At 40.3% G+C, this 13,010-nt stretch overlaps 1 protein-coding gene across 8 annotated transcripts in view; it reads left to right on the top strand.

Moving 5' to 3' along the window:
* Positions 1 to 13,010, top strand: part of sox6 (SRY-box transcription factor 6) — a 126,351-nt gene that overhangs the window by 52,654 nt on the left and 60,687 nt on the right. For 7 of the 8 annotated variants that reach the window (XM_034116737.1, XM_034116741.1, XM_034116739.1 and 4 more), the window contains one exon: positions 10,194 to 10,283. The exons of the other annotated variant lie outside the window; for it this stretch is intronic. In XM_034116737.1, the coding sequence (XP_033972628.1) occupies positions 10,194 to 10,283 (90 nt within the window). The remainder of the gene's footprint in view (positions 1 to 10,193; positions 10,284 to 13,010) is intronic. 8 annotated transcript variants of the gene reach the window in all.

Raw genomic sequence — 13,010 nt, 5'->3', positions numbered from 1 at the left:
TGGTTCTGCTGTCTGTTAAAAGGAACATGAGGAGGGACATAAAGACAAGCTGCACATAGTCAGCACAGTGTAGGAGGAGGGGCTGAGGCGCTCAGAAATGGGGAGAACAGGGGCTATTCCACAATGGGATGGAGTGCAGCGCGAGGGCACATGTGTCCTGCTGTGTGTGTGTGTGTGTGTGTGTGTGTGTGTGTGTGTGTGTGTGTGTGTGTGTGTGTGTGTGTGTGGTGTGTGTGTGTGTGTGTGTGTGTGTGTGTGTGTGTGTGTGTGTGTGTGTGTGTGTGTGTGTGTGTGTGTGTGTGTGTGTGTGTGTGTGTGTGTGTGTGTGTGTGTGTGTGTGTGTGTGTGTGTGTGTGTGTGTGTGTGTGTGTGGTGTGTGTGTGTGTGTGTGTGTGTGTGTGTGTGTGTGTGTGTGTGTGTGTGTGTGTGTGTGTGTGTGTGTGTGTGTGTGTGTGTGTGTGTGTGTGTGTGTGTGTGAAAATGCCAGCAGAAGGGTTACACAGGGAGACTTGTGTGCCAGCTCAGTATCACTGTCCTAGCTGTGGCATTCAGCTCCCAAGCATTCTCTACACATAACTTGACAAAAGAGCCGGTGTCATCTGACCAAGGATCAAAATAGTGTGAGTGTAACTCACACCCTGGGCACAGACAGCCTCTGTGGCCTGCTAATGATTTCAGAGCACATTGCAGTCTTGTTCTGGAAGTCAGACGTGCGTCAGCCATCCAGCTAAGAGATCCGCCTTCACACAAGTAAACATGACAACTAGTGTAGATGCAGCCTATTAACATATTTGCATTGTTTTTCCCTAACAGCAAGCATTGATGTCTTACAGCAAACTTTGATGGGTGCCTTTTGAACAAAGAGACTATTTAATCAGCAGTGATGAAACAGATGTTTCCTTCCACTCAAAGCTTTTTCTTTCTCCTTGTTCAATAACATTACATGCGCCAGGAGATGAGATGAGGATGTCAGAAGCAACGAATAGAAATGTGTTTTATTGCACTGCATAGCCTGAGTGCCAATGATAATAATTATTTGACGAACATCATGTCTCTTTGCAAGTACCTCTAGAATAATTTTTAAGTCTGCACCAGTCAGGTGGTTGATTTGCTTTAAGACAAAGTCGTTAATTGAGCTTCATGACTTTCAATTTGTAAATTGATATTATATTAAAATAAGGATTAATGCTATGTTTGGGAAAGCCTTTTTTCTATATATATATATATATATATAATTCCTTAACTGTAATGATCAAGCTGTAAACATGTTTGAAAAAAATATGGCTACTCGTATACTATGAGTATTTTGTTGTGTGCTTGCATCTCTTTTTCTCTCAGAGAACAAACATCATAATAATGGCCTTTGGTCTTACAGTCCAGTGAGCAGCGTCTGTGCATCCTGAAGTCTAGCATCGTATTAAACAAAGTTAGCTGCAAAATTCAATAAACAACTTTAATTAGTCTACTATATAAAAATGAGAAATCAAAACAGCAGGAATATTAATTAATGATATCCTCACTTTCAGTTTGCATTTTCATGTTTGTTTTTACCTAAAAATTGGTAATTTAACTAAACTTAAATGTATACATGTATGCAGTTTGGAGGACTTACACACATATGCTTTAGCAAAATTCATGACATTAACAGTATGCCATATCACTCAGCTTATTCTTGTAACTAGTTTTTTTTTTAATACAGTATCTCATCTTGTGGTTCAATCTCTGAAGCGCATCGCCGTGGTCCAGCGTTTATGATGAAATAAAGTTTCCATGTCTGTACCAGACACTTGGCTTCACTGCAAATTGTAATGCATTCATGTGGATCCTATTAGTCTCTTTTTGTCCTTGTAGAGTCAGACACCCATTAATTTACTAAATCACACTGAACAGCTATGATCACAGTAGTCCACATTTTATTCACACATCTATTAATTTAACATAGTTGAATAAATGTGAATGTTTTCGAGCATTGATTAGCAGGCGAGTTCATATCTGACAGTTAAATTGCAGGGTAACCCTAAAAAATCTCTCCATTGCAAGGTACCCAGCAATTACATTTTTGTTTTAAATTATTATAATTTATTACAGTGTGTGGACCCTAATGATTACTGACATCAAATGGAAATTATAAATTGAAATGAAGTTCACATATTCCTCCTTGTAATGTTCATCCTTAGAAGTGCCGATCCCCTGATCAGCAATGGCTGAGATTCCAGAAGGAAATATACTTTTTCTTTCCAGTAACACTAATAAAATGCATGCCTCATGAAACTTAAAGACACTCACTATATATTTAGTTTTTTTTATTCTTGCTTTTCTTTATTTTATTTCCTGAACAATCTTTTACAAAAAAAATCGTTTAAAAGAAAAAATTAGAAAATAAATAATGTTTTTTCTTCCTGTTTATTTCTTTCTTTACATGTACAATTTGATATGAATGTTATCAAAGCAAAGGGTTGTTTCCCTATTGCACTTTATTGATAACTGTGTGAAGCAGAGGAGAGGAGAGAAGAGGGAATGAAAAGTTCATTTTGCTATCCAAGCATTTAATGGTCCTAGTTCTTAAAAGTGACCTTGTGGGGTAGAGAGCGGAGCTGCACAGCAGCTCCTTCCAGATGCACACATGGCATCCATCGGGGGCACAATCACGCACAGTCCCAACACCTCAGGCTCGGACATATGTTGAGTTTTATTTCATTCTTCTGACATTAATCCTATTCACCAGCTGTTCTGCCAGCTGCCACTCTCCGGCTTAAGGGGAGATTGCAGTTTTGGGGGCTCTGAGTACTGGTTTATCTTGGCTCCTCATCTGCTCCTCACAAAGTTTTGATTGGATATTTTCTTCCTTGCCCTCCTCCTCCTTCCAGGTTTCTTGACTTGCATACTTCCCTGCAATCTTTTTCTCTATTTAAACTTTTTTGCTTTTGTTTTCTCCTCTGTAATTTGGTTAGATAAGGGATGCCGGCTTCTATTGTAATTTGTGGTCCATGCCCTCTGCAAGGCCTTGAAGTCTTTAGTAATGTCAACATACAGTATGGTTGATAACGCACAGAATATGTATTACAAGCATTAATAGCAAAGGCCTTCTTCAATAAAGTAAAGTACAAAGGCTGGTGAATAGGCACTCTCAGCATGCGGCACACCAGCCTCTTGTTTTCCACTCAACTTCTTCCACTCATTCTCTCAAGAAAGCATTTGTGAGGAATCACCGCGCTGAAAACCTGCTCACCCCACAGTCATCTAACAGCATTTCTGTAAGATTACCCTGGACATGGCCTCAGCCTGTACAGTTATGATTATTGACATATTGGGTCTGACATATTTCACATTTATGTGCATTGTCTGGAAGCATACTCAAGTGTTCTCAATGTCATTTCTGCTGAAGTACGGCCGGGCAGTCTGCGAGCAAGGGCCGCAATGAATTGATCATTGCTCACTGCTCACTTTAATAATTCAAGCCTGATTGCCACAGAGTGCCGCAGTAAAATGGATTGGGAGAGGTCACATGCTGCTCAGCTCAGGAGGTGAAGCCTCTTGGGGATGGTTAATTCATATATGCTTGATAGACACGTGTCCTATTTAGAGAGGTCAGTGTGCTGTGTTATACGGCTTCCCAGAATGGCCAGGTCAACACTGTGGGATTAACACGGTGGTCATTGCAGATAAAAGCAAAGGATAAGGTAGAAGTTGTCACATAGGCAAGCATCTTTTAGCTACCTCAGGAAAAATCAAATAGCAAATTGCATCTAATTATCCTATTTAAAATAAGACCGTTTTTAATTTTGGGCAGAAGAAAATAAACCACTTAATTTAAAACCGATGTGTTGAATGCAATGTATTATTAACCACTTTGTATACGACTGTTGATCCAATATCAGCCCTGAGTTCAGCTTCCACAAAGCAGCTTCTCAGACTCTTATTCATGGGAAGACCTTTGGCTTATCAAGAAACACTACCAATAACCTTCAGCCCCTTGTAAAGACTAACATGAGATGTTGACAATTTCTGAAGGCAGGCATGTACTTCTATTTGAGATATGATAGCATTATGTTCAAACTAGGATGGAAGTAAATAAGGCAGCAAGTGTAGAAAGAAGGAAGTCTTGGAGCGAGCTCGGATGAAGCACATCCCATCCATGTTACCTACGATATATTTATAGCAGCTGTTTACATGACCAAAGAGGATAGTCTAAAGGTGACTAACAGAGATGTTCACCAAGTGGAATAATGATTAGGTGTCAGTTAAAGAAAGCCCACCGCGAGGTGCAGGTGCTCCACAATACACTGACATGGTTGGACCTTTTTATTTATGCATGCCAGCACTAGTGATTACATATTAAAAAACTGGAATTACCTTACTGCACTAAAAAGTCTTCTAGAAATGGTAGAGGTTATTAAAACTGTTGACAACGAGGAAAGGTAATTGCCTGAAAATGAGCGACAACGCACTGTTGTGCTCAGAATGTTTTTTCCCCCCCGGCTCCCTCTTTAGCGTTTGCATTGTGCGGCATCACCCGGGTGTGTAACCTATTGCGTTCCAATTGCTCCCTTGCAATTAGTGCCCTTTTTGTCCTCACTTCAATAACGCCATGATTATGGAGACTTCAGGAGTATTTGCAGCATCCAACAGCTGTTGTCTCAGGGACTACCGGCTGAATGACAAAAACATGTTTTCTCTCTGCATTTCACTTCCCTGCCTGCCTCTTGTAATTATTATGTTTTATTTGGTGTGATGATGGGGTCTTGTTTTTAGTGTGTCTGTGATTAAGATATTCAAAAGACTCCTTGGAGTGTGTCACAGTCATTTTCTTTTTTATCAACCTCGACTTTTGATTTGTTTCCCGTGCAGTGCAGTGCTGATGGGAAATTAGACGTCAGCCTCTCATTGTCTGACTGACATTCTGAGATGGAAACGTACGCCTCAATTAAAGAAATAGTACTGTATCTTACACTGAATGCAGGAAATAAGTGTAAGAGCTTTCTAAAACATTACACATTTCAGTCTATCTTAGTCTTTTTAGAATTTAGACGGATAGTTTTTACATGTGTAATCACATGATTCAGTTTACATGATGAACCAATAAAAGCATTAATACCATATAGAGAAGTAATTAATGCTTAATTTATGAATGTATAAATCATTGCAAAATAACTGTGATTTGTGTTATTTTCAAACTAAGTAATGGTGGATATTCCTTCTTTCTCCATTAGACCTTTAGCTTGAGGAATTAAGAGACTAAAACACGTCCACACTTTCTATAGATTGAGATATTTACAACAATTTGCATGTGTAATGTTGGTACATATAAAAGCGTGTTTAAAGTATTGATAAGCACTGGTAGATCGGGTTTTATACCGTTCTCTTTTATACGGTAGTGTCGTTGTAATCTTTTTTTATGTAAATAGATTGTTTTCTTCTTAGATTTTGCTCATCTTATCTAGGAGTAACACTGATAATGTTTATATTGTTGCACATTTTTATTTTATCTCATTGGTATACAGGTCTTTCTTTATTTTTCTAAAATGGTTAATTCCTCAGTTTTGTTGTTGACATTCATATATATTTTCCTCCGCTAAGTTTAAGGTTCTGAGGAGAAATGGTTTTGGTTGGCTATAACTGGATTATGATAAATTGTAGAAAATGTGCTCCATTCAAGCTGAAGCATTTTTAGAGAGTTTAAATCCCCCTCGGCTCCTCCATAACTGCACATAGCACTGTATCCCTATTTGCCTCACGGTGTGGGCCTCTTCATTCTGGGCAGGAAATTATTTATATGGTCAGTGTCAGTTGATCATTGATTTGGTAATTACACGTTTCCCTTGAGGCTGGGACAACTGATATACAAGGCCAATGCTAAAGGGGAGGTCTCTTACTCTGTTATCCATGACTTATGGCTAATTTGACTCTTCTAGATAGCCCTCCTTTTTCTGCGAACGGCTTTCCAACACAACAAACACTCAAACATAAGTATCATCTTTCGTCCCGGGAGGATAGTGCACGCAGAGAGGCTCAGAATGTGGTGGCAGACAGTTGAAACGATTTCATTGCTGACAACACAGAGTAATAAAACACCAACTGCTGCACGTTGTAACAAACCATTTGTGTGCTTTGAGGCAGGCACAGCCTTTTGAAACATGATGGAGTGTTTCAACAAATTTAGTAAAATAAACTGTTTAGGAGATTAAAAACATTGCTGTGTCAAACTAAAGATGGCCATTTTTGCCCAAACAGTGCTGGTATATTTGCAAACTTCAATAAACACTCTTCATATCTCTATGGCAATCTGAAGAGCCATTTAAAAATGTGTTTGTCATTATTTTCAAGGTCTGCTTTATTACTGTCCCATCCAATTCCCTAGTGACAAGATTTGATTTGTTTGTGGCTTCATTTATTTATCTATTTGGTTTTCCACTCAGTGATTTGAGCTTTTCTACAGTTTGCGTTCATAGTTTGAATGAATTACTCTGTTTAGGGCAGCTATAAAAACATAAAAAAGCGAACGACTTTCCCCTATTTTTCATCTCAAGCCACAGGCATTTATAGCTAACCACCACTCAATTTAATAAAATGTGTGTGAACAATAAAAAAACTAATTCTCATTATTAGCTGGTGCATTAAAACACCCAAGGGTAACAACAGCAGGGGCATGTAAGAAATATGAGAGGGTAATCAATTTACCTTCAACACTGTCAGGACAGACAGTTAATGTTAACCTGCCTCTTAGCTTCACTTCTGTGGTTTATACTGAACACGATATTCTGGCAGCACTGACTGCCAGGTGCTGAAAGCTTTGTTTATGTCACACATCAACCAAGAAACATTCCTTTGTTGAGATTTATGAGGATCATTAGCTTTGTTTTTAATACAGTAAAAAAAAAAAATGCTGTAGCCTTATCTAGCCAACTCATCTGGGCTTAAGGTGTCTCAATCCCTGCCTGTTCACCCACATCAATAAGATCACAGAATACCTGCACAGGAAAGCTCTATACCACAGATGACAGCACTGATAGAAGATAAACATATTGAATTTGGCAGTAATAAACCAGGGTTCACTATTCACTTTCTTCTGTGCCACTTGGAAAAGCTTCAACAATTCTCTAGGAAAGGGTTCAGGGTATTTTTCCAGCTATACGGCCCCAGCGCTAGAGAAGAGACAATGAGACCCAGACGGGCTTAGTAGTCCAGAAACCATTCCCCTCTCAATGGGAACACGTCTTGGACACACACTCCAATAGTTTTGTCTTGTATGTTGCTATCTGTGCGAGCTGCAGAGTGGAGGGGGTCTCTGCCAGGCGAGGGTCCATAGGGACCATTGGAATCGCTGGGGCTGGAGGAAGTTGGTCCGGGTCCAGTGGGGCGATCTGGGCTTGGTGACAAGCCAAGCTGTCTACTGCAGGGACGCTGGGAAAATGTAAATAAGAGCCTGATAAGGGCTATTGTTTTCATTCCATTCTCATCCCAGCTGAATGGCCTGCTCCCCAGCCACAGAGCATTTTATCTCAAGAGGGGGAGGGAAAGAAATGGAAGGGGTGGGGGTGCGAGAGATTTAAGAGCCCCCATAGGAAAATAAAAATAAACTCACTGGACTCTTCTCTTGTTTAAGCTAATTCCCCAGATTGTAATGTCCTACTTTGAAAGGACAAGAGCAGCAAACTCTTCCTCTTCCAACACTAAAAACTTCAGAAGTTCTGCTCTGTCTTTAATAATTATGTTAGCATTTCATATCCAGTGAAATAGGACTTATCTAAAACTTTAAGATTAAAATTAGAAGTAATTTGTTATTTTATGGTGAATACAGTATGTACCATTTTATAACATTCTCTGTGTCAAATCCTGACAGTAATTACTATGTTGATACTAACCAGTGTTTTCTATTGGCATTTATAATTTATCCAGAAAAAACAGACAGGCATTTTATAAACTGAAATAGCATTCCTCCGATTAATCTAAATTCTTTTGAAAAATAGGCTGTGGAAGGGTGTTTTGAAAAAAGCCAGACATCGGACTCATTTACTGTTGTCCTCCAGCACGCCTGCGCTGAAGTTGCTCTGCTTTCACCAAATCCATTTTTGGTTGCCTGTTTTGTCCACGCTGTTCGAACACTGAAAGAGGTTTGAGAGTTATTTTATAGACTAATCCAGGTCATTATTCACCTCTCCCAGGTGGAAGGCAGGGAGGACAGCGGTGCATTCCAGCTGTATTCTCTCCTGTTGGAGCACTTGGCAGGTTGCGTCTGGCCCGGCGGAGGGGATGGAGAAGTGAGGGAGCGGCAGCTCTCCTGGGAGGGAGGTGGAAAGAAGGGGGAGGACTGGAGTAGAATGGAAGCTGGCACCACATTATCTCCAACAGTTGGTGCATTCCTTAATGATCAAGTGCTGGAGCAGCATCTGCGATGAAAGTGTGTGTGTGTGTGTTTACGTATGTGTGGGTGTTTGTGTATGAGAGGGAGCATATGTGTTCATATTAACATATGCGCCCTGTGTTTATTTAATTCCCCTTTACACCACTTATAAAATAAGCCTTTTCTGTGCTTTAGGGGAGAAAATGTCATGCCCTGATGTTTTTCTGTCTTTAAAAGGATTATGATTCGAATGGAGTGTGTTGTTCCGGGAGAGGAAGCTGTCTCACCCAGGGGTGAGGCGCAGGGAAGAAACATTGAGCTCTGCTACCCCCTCCCCCTGCCCCTAACCCCTGTTTTAAGATCTGTGATCTTTGTGCCATGGAGGGAGTTAACACAAACATACACAACATACACTGCCTTTTCTCTCTCCCTCGCTTAGGGTCAAGGGGACAAACTGTGAGTTGGGAATTGGAAAGTCAATAAAGCAGAAGTAATGTTATAATGACCCTGAGTTGAAGATGTCCTGTCGACCCCCATCACATTGGAGGAAGTGGACAATCAAACAAAATGGTCACTCCGCTTGATCTCTCTGAAAGCCATCCTTAAACAAGGCAACAAGAACTGCTGACCCCCCGTTACCCCCCGTTACTCCCAGATCCTCTGAAGTCACTGTGTTTGTCAAAGGGAACAACAGTGTTTGGTTTTGTGCAAGAGATGTAAAAGATGGATAAAAGGAAACAACAGTTGTATACATTCTTAACTGTACAACTCTCCTCTGTGTTTGATGTCAAGGACGATAATGGTGAGATGGGAAGAGTTCAGAATACAGCATGTGATGGGCCCCCCTCAGTCTGCCTCTCTGTTGCTCAGATTTGTACAATTATGTGCAACTTGGAACCAAAAACACATGACAACTACATTTAACATTAACATGCTTCTGAATTGTGTCTTTTTTCTTTTACCAGAAGTGTGTTCCTAAATGAGCCACTGTTAGATATGTGGTCAGACTATTCATTATGGTGCCCCGGGACTTTGTGGTAATAATTAGTGTGTCTGCTTTGGTTTTGTATTTTGCTCCAAATTCAGAACATTTCCTATATCCTGAGGGACTATTTGAAACCTGGAGACATTTTTTATAGAAATCAGCACATATTTTTAGACAGCATATGATTTGCTATCCAATAATACATTTTTACTATAAGATTCTAAAGGACTGTACGCTGCATGTCTTATGATGATATGGTTCAGATTGGAGGCAGTTTGAAGAGACAGTGTCTCAAGGTGGAGGGGTGGAAGGGTTGGAGGCTAGCTGGTGCTGCTGGTGTTTGATGAGAACAGGCTGACCCCTAAGCAGTGCAAGGACGGTGAAGGCCTGGGTCAGCCGGCCCAGTGTGTTCTTTATCAGCTACCCCAGCGACAGCATGGCAGATTGCAGCCATTCCTCCTCTGATTCATTGTCTGCTGGACAAATGTTAATTGTTTTCATCATTGGCAGCTAAACGAATGCGCGGACGTAGCCAGTCTCACTCCTTGCCTCCCACTTAATGTGCGTCTCTACCCTTATGCTATCCCCACAATGCCTGCTCCCCTCCTCCCTCCTCCCTTAGCTCATCTCTCGACTGTCGAGTCTCTTTTAATGTTCGCAATACCATCAAGTAAAATACGCTTTCATGTGATACACTGACTCCTTCTCATTTCCATTTAGGTGAATAGATTTAGAGATTTATAACAAACTAAAAAAACTGAATATACATTATTCCTTTATCATAAGAAAATAATTAAATCCAAACAGGAACTGCACTTTTTCTTTTTATTCAAATAAGTACCATTTTCTTCTTCTTTTGTATTAAAGATCCCTCATGCATGGAGGCACTTCTTTCTAAAGAGTGGAAAGAGAAGATGGAGAGTCTCAACACCAGTGAACTGCTGGCAGAAGTAAAAGGTAGGAGTACAAGGACTGCAACACCCAAACACAACTTTAAACTGTGTTAGCAAATCACTCATTCCTATCAAACATACATACATAATCTATGTACTGTATAATCTCAGACACAGCCTTGTACTCTGAATCAAAACAAAGGCCTTTGGCTGCCCTCCTCATTCATTTCTCTCCTCCTTTTTTTTTTTTTTTTTTGGAATGCCCAACTCTGTCCAAAGTGCCGTCTTCAAAATTGCAGCCCATTTGGACTCATTCTGAGGCTCTGTGTGCTTGTCAGCAATTTATTTTGTTGTCCCTTCAGACGGCCCTGAGCCTAGCGTCCCTGCTCTGGCACATGCAGTGCGTTCATGCCGCTCTGGTAATTGTTGAACCCAAAGTGTGCTTGATGTAAACAGAGCACGGCTGGGCTGAGAGGAGAGGAGACGGTGACGCACAGAGTCATCTCCTCTGTGAGTCTGCGTTTGAGTGGAATGTCTTGACTCCAACAGTGAACGCCCTGCGCAGCGTATCAATTGCGGCACGGCAAAGCGCAACTCAGCACTCCCCCAAAATCTCTGTTTATGACAGGTTGAAGGTGGGCCGAGGATGGGCAGGGCCGCTGCTCAGTCCTTAGCACTGACTGTTACTGAGAGCGTGTGTGCTTATACAGCACGGCGAAGCACAATAACAGCTGGCTGATAACAGCAGGCTGTCACTGGCTCGCTCACTCTCCCTCACTCACTGCTTTCAATATAAATATTTGAACTGTTGATAACATACTCACATCTTTTATTATCAACATTTCATGAAGACTCTTCACAAATCAATCAAGAAAGCACATTTCACTGCACAGGTGACTTGGCTTGGTTGGTTCAGTTTGCTAAATTGTTTATTTTTAAAAACACGGGTGACATACATAAATAAAACTGTGTTTGGTTTTAATTATGGAATTACAGAGGAGAGGGAAAAAAGGCTGTTGAATGTTCTAATAAGTTTATTTATTGGCAATAACCTTAATGAACTGAAGGATAAATCATTGCTTGGTAAACTAGATTCATTGTACCTGCCCTAGTATGTTGTATGCCACTGTAGATCAAAGTGCAATGGGTAAAATGTTTTAAATGATTTAGCCTTTTGAAAGCCGGTCTGTTAAATTACAGGCAGGGCATTTCTGCTGTTTGATGAATGGGAACGGGAAGGTTACTTGGTGGTCTGTAAACAGGTAGGGAGTCTGATAATAAACACTCTGGCCTCTGTCTGTTGATGAGTTATAGAGACAGTCTATACACCACAGTTACAAATATAAATGCTTCTCCTATCACAGTGGCAGCCTTAGATTTTTAATTAGCATGCCATTTCATATGACTGTAGACATTTCAAAGGGCTGCTTTGTGCTCCCCCTTACAAATGTCTCTCTCTCTGCGTTTGATGTCTGCCTGATGTAAATATGGGCAATTAAAAAGGAGCCCAGGGTTGGAGACGCACAAGGTCCGCCTAATTAAAACACAAACAAAGGTACCTTGCTTAAAACCACCTTATGATTAAGATCTAAAGTGTTATGATGAATCAGAGGTTCAATTAATTGTTAGGTTAAAATCAGTACAAAAGACAAACATGCCTGTAGGTTTCAAATAAATGAAAGAAAGTATGAATAAAAGCTGACATGCAGATAAAGACTACAGTACTGGCACAACGGCCTTGTGTATTCTGTGCTTATCGCTCACCAATTCCTTCACTAATTATACTGTGCACCTTATAGGCTACCTTTTGACATTGTGCCACTAAAACCTTGAAAAATAAGTAATTGTGTAATTGCAGAGGCAAGTGGTGGAATTTGTCTGGCGAGGAACTCATTTAATCTTGCTCTTAGGAAACATACATAAATGAAAAACAATAGGTGTGACAGAATTTGTCCTGGGGCTTTTACCCATGAAAAGAAAGACATTCTTTAACTGCAGTTGTGTTCAAACATGCCCTGAATACTTTATCCCGTTGAGATGAACACACACGTACAATAAACAAAACAAAACAAAACAATAGTATCAACATCAGAGATTTGCTTTCAAAGTCTGTGAACCCAACCAACCATTTACCTCTTACAGATGACACATCTATAATTATAGCTTATGTGGGTGTTTGGCTACATAATGTGCTGCTTCCGAGGTAAAGACATACTTTAGCTTCTACAGTCAGTAGAAACAATCGTAGTAATCCAGTAGAGGCTGTGTGCTTAAACCAGACATGTAGATGGTGTTATTAAGGGTTAATGATCTCAAATCTCCATCTGCCTTTTCTTGTATGCTGTTAGGGCTTAGCATCAGCAGGGAATGCAAAAAGGAGAGCTTGCGAAGGAGCATTAGTGGCGGATTTCTTTTCACCAGTCAATTCCAGAGCTAACTGTTTGTTTTCATACCTGAGCTTAGCTGTCAATCTGCTGGAACGATGAAGGAGGGAGATGAAATCTCCTGAACAAAACCACAGAGCAAGAAAGGGAGGCCGGCTGGAAGGGCTCCAAACCACAGAAAGTAGCAGATAATGGCAGGCAAGGTGGAAGGAGGAGTGCAAGGAGTAGAGAAAAAAAGATTTTAGACGGGTACTTAGACATTTACAATTATAAACCTCAAAGAGATGCAAAGCCCCCATTCTACACATGATTTAGGAGACGTACAATCATTATGTCCCTGTGTATATATGTACATATATATATATATATATATATATATATATATATATATATATATATATATATAT

This window comes from Trematomus bernacchii, unplaced genomic scaffold (assembly GCF_902827165.1).
Source record: "Trematomus bernacchii unplaced genomic scaffold, fTreBer1.1, whole genome shotgun sequence".
NCBI lineage: Eukaryota > Metazoa > Chordata > Actinopteri > Perciformes > Nototheniidae > Trematomus > Trematomus bernacchii.
Note: the sequence above shows the minus strand (reverse complement) of the source record. Positions and strands in the feature narration are given on the sequence as shown.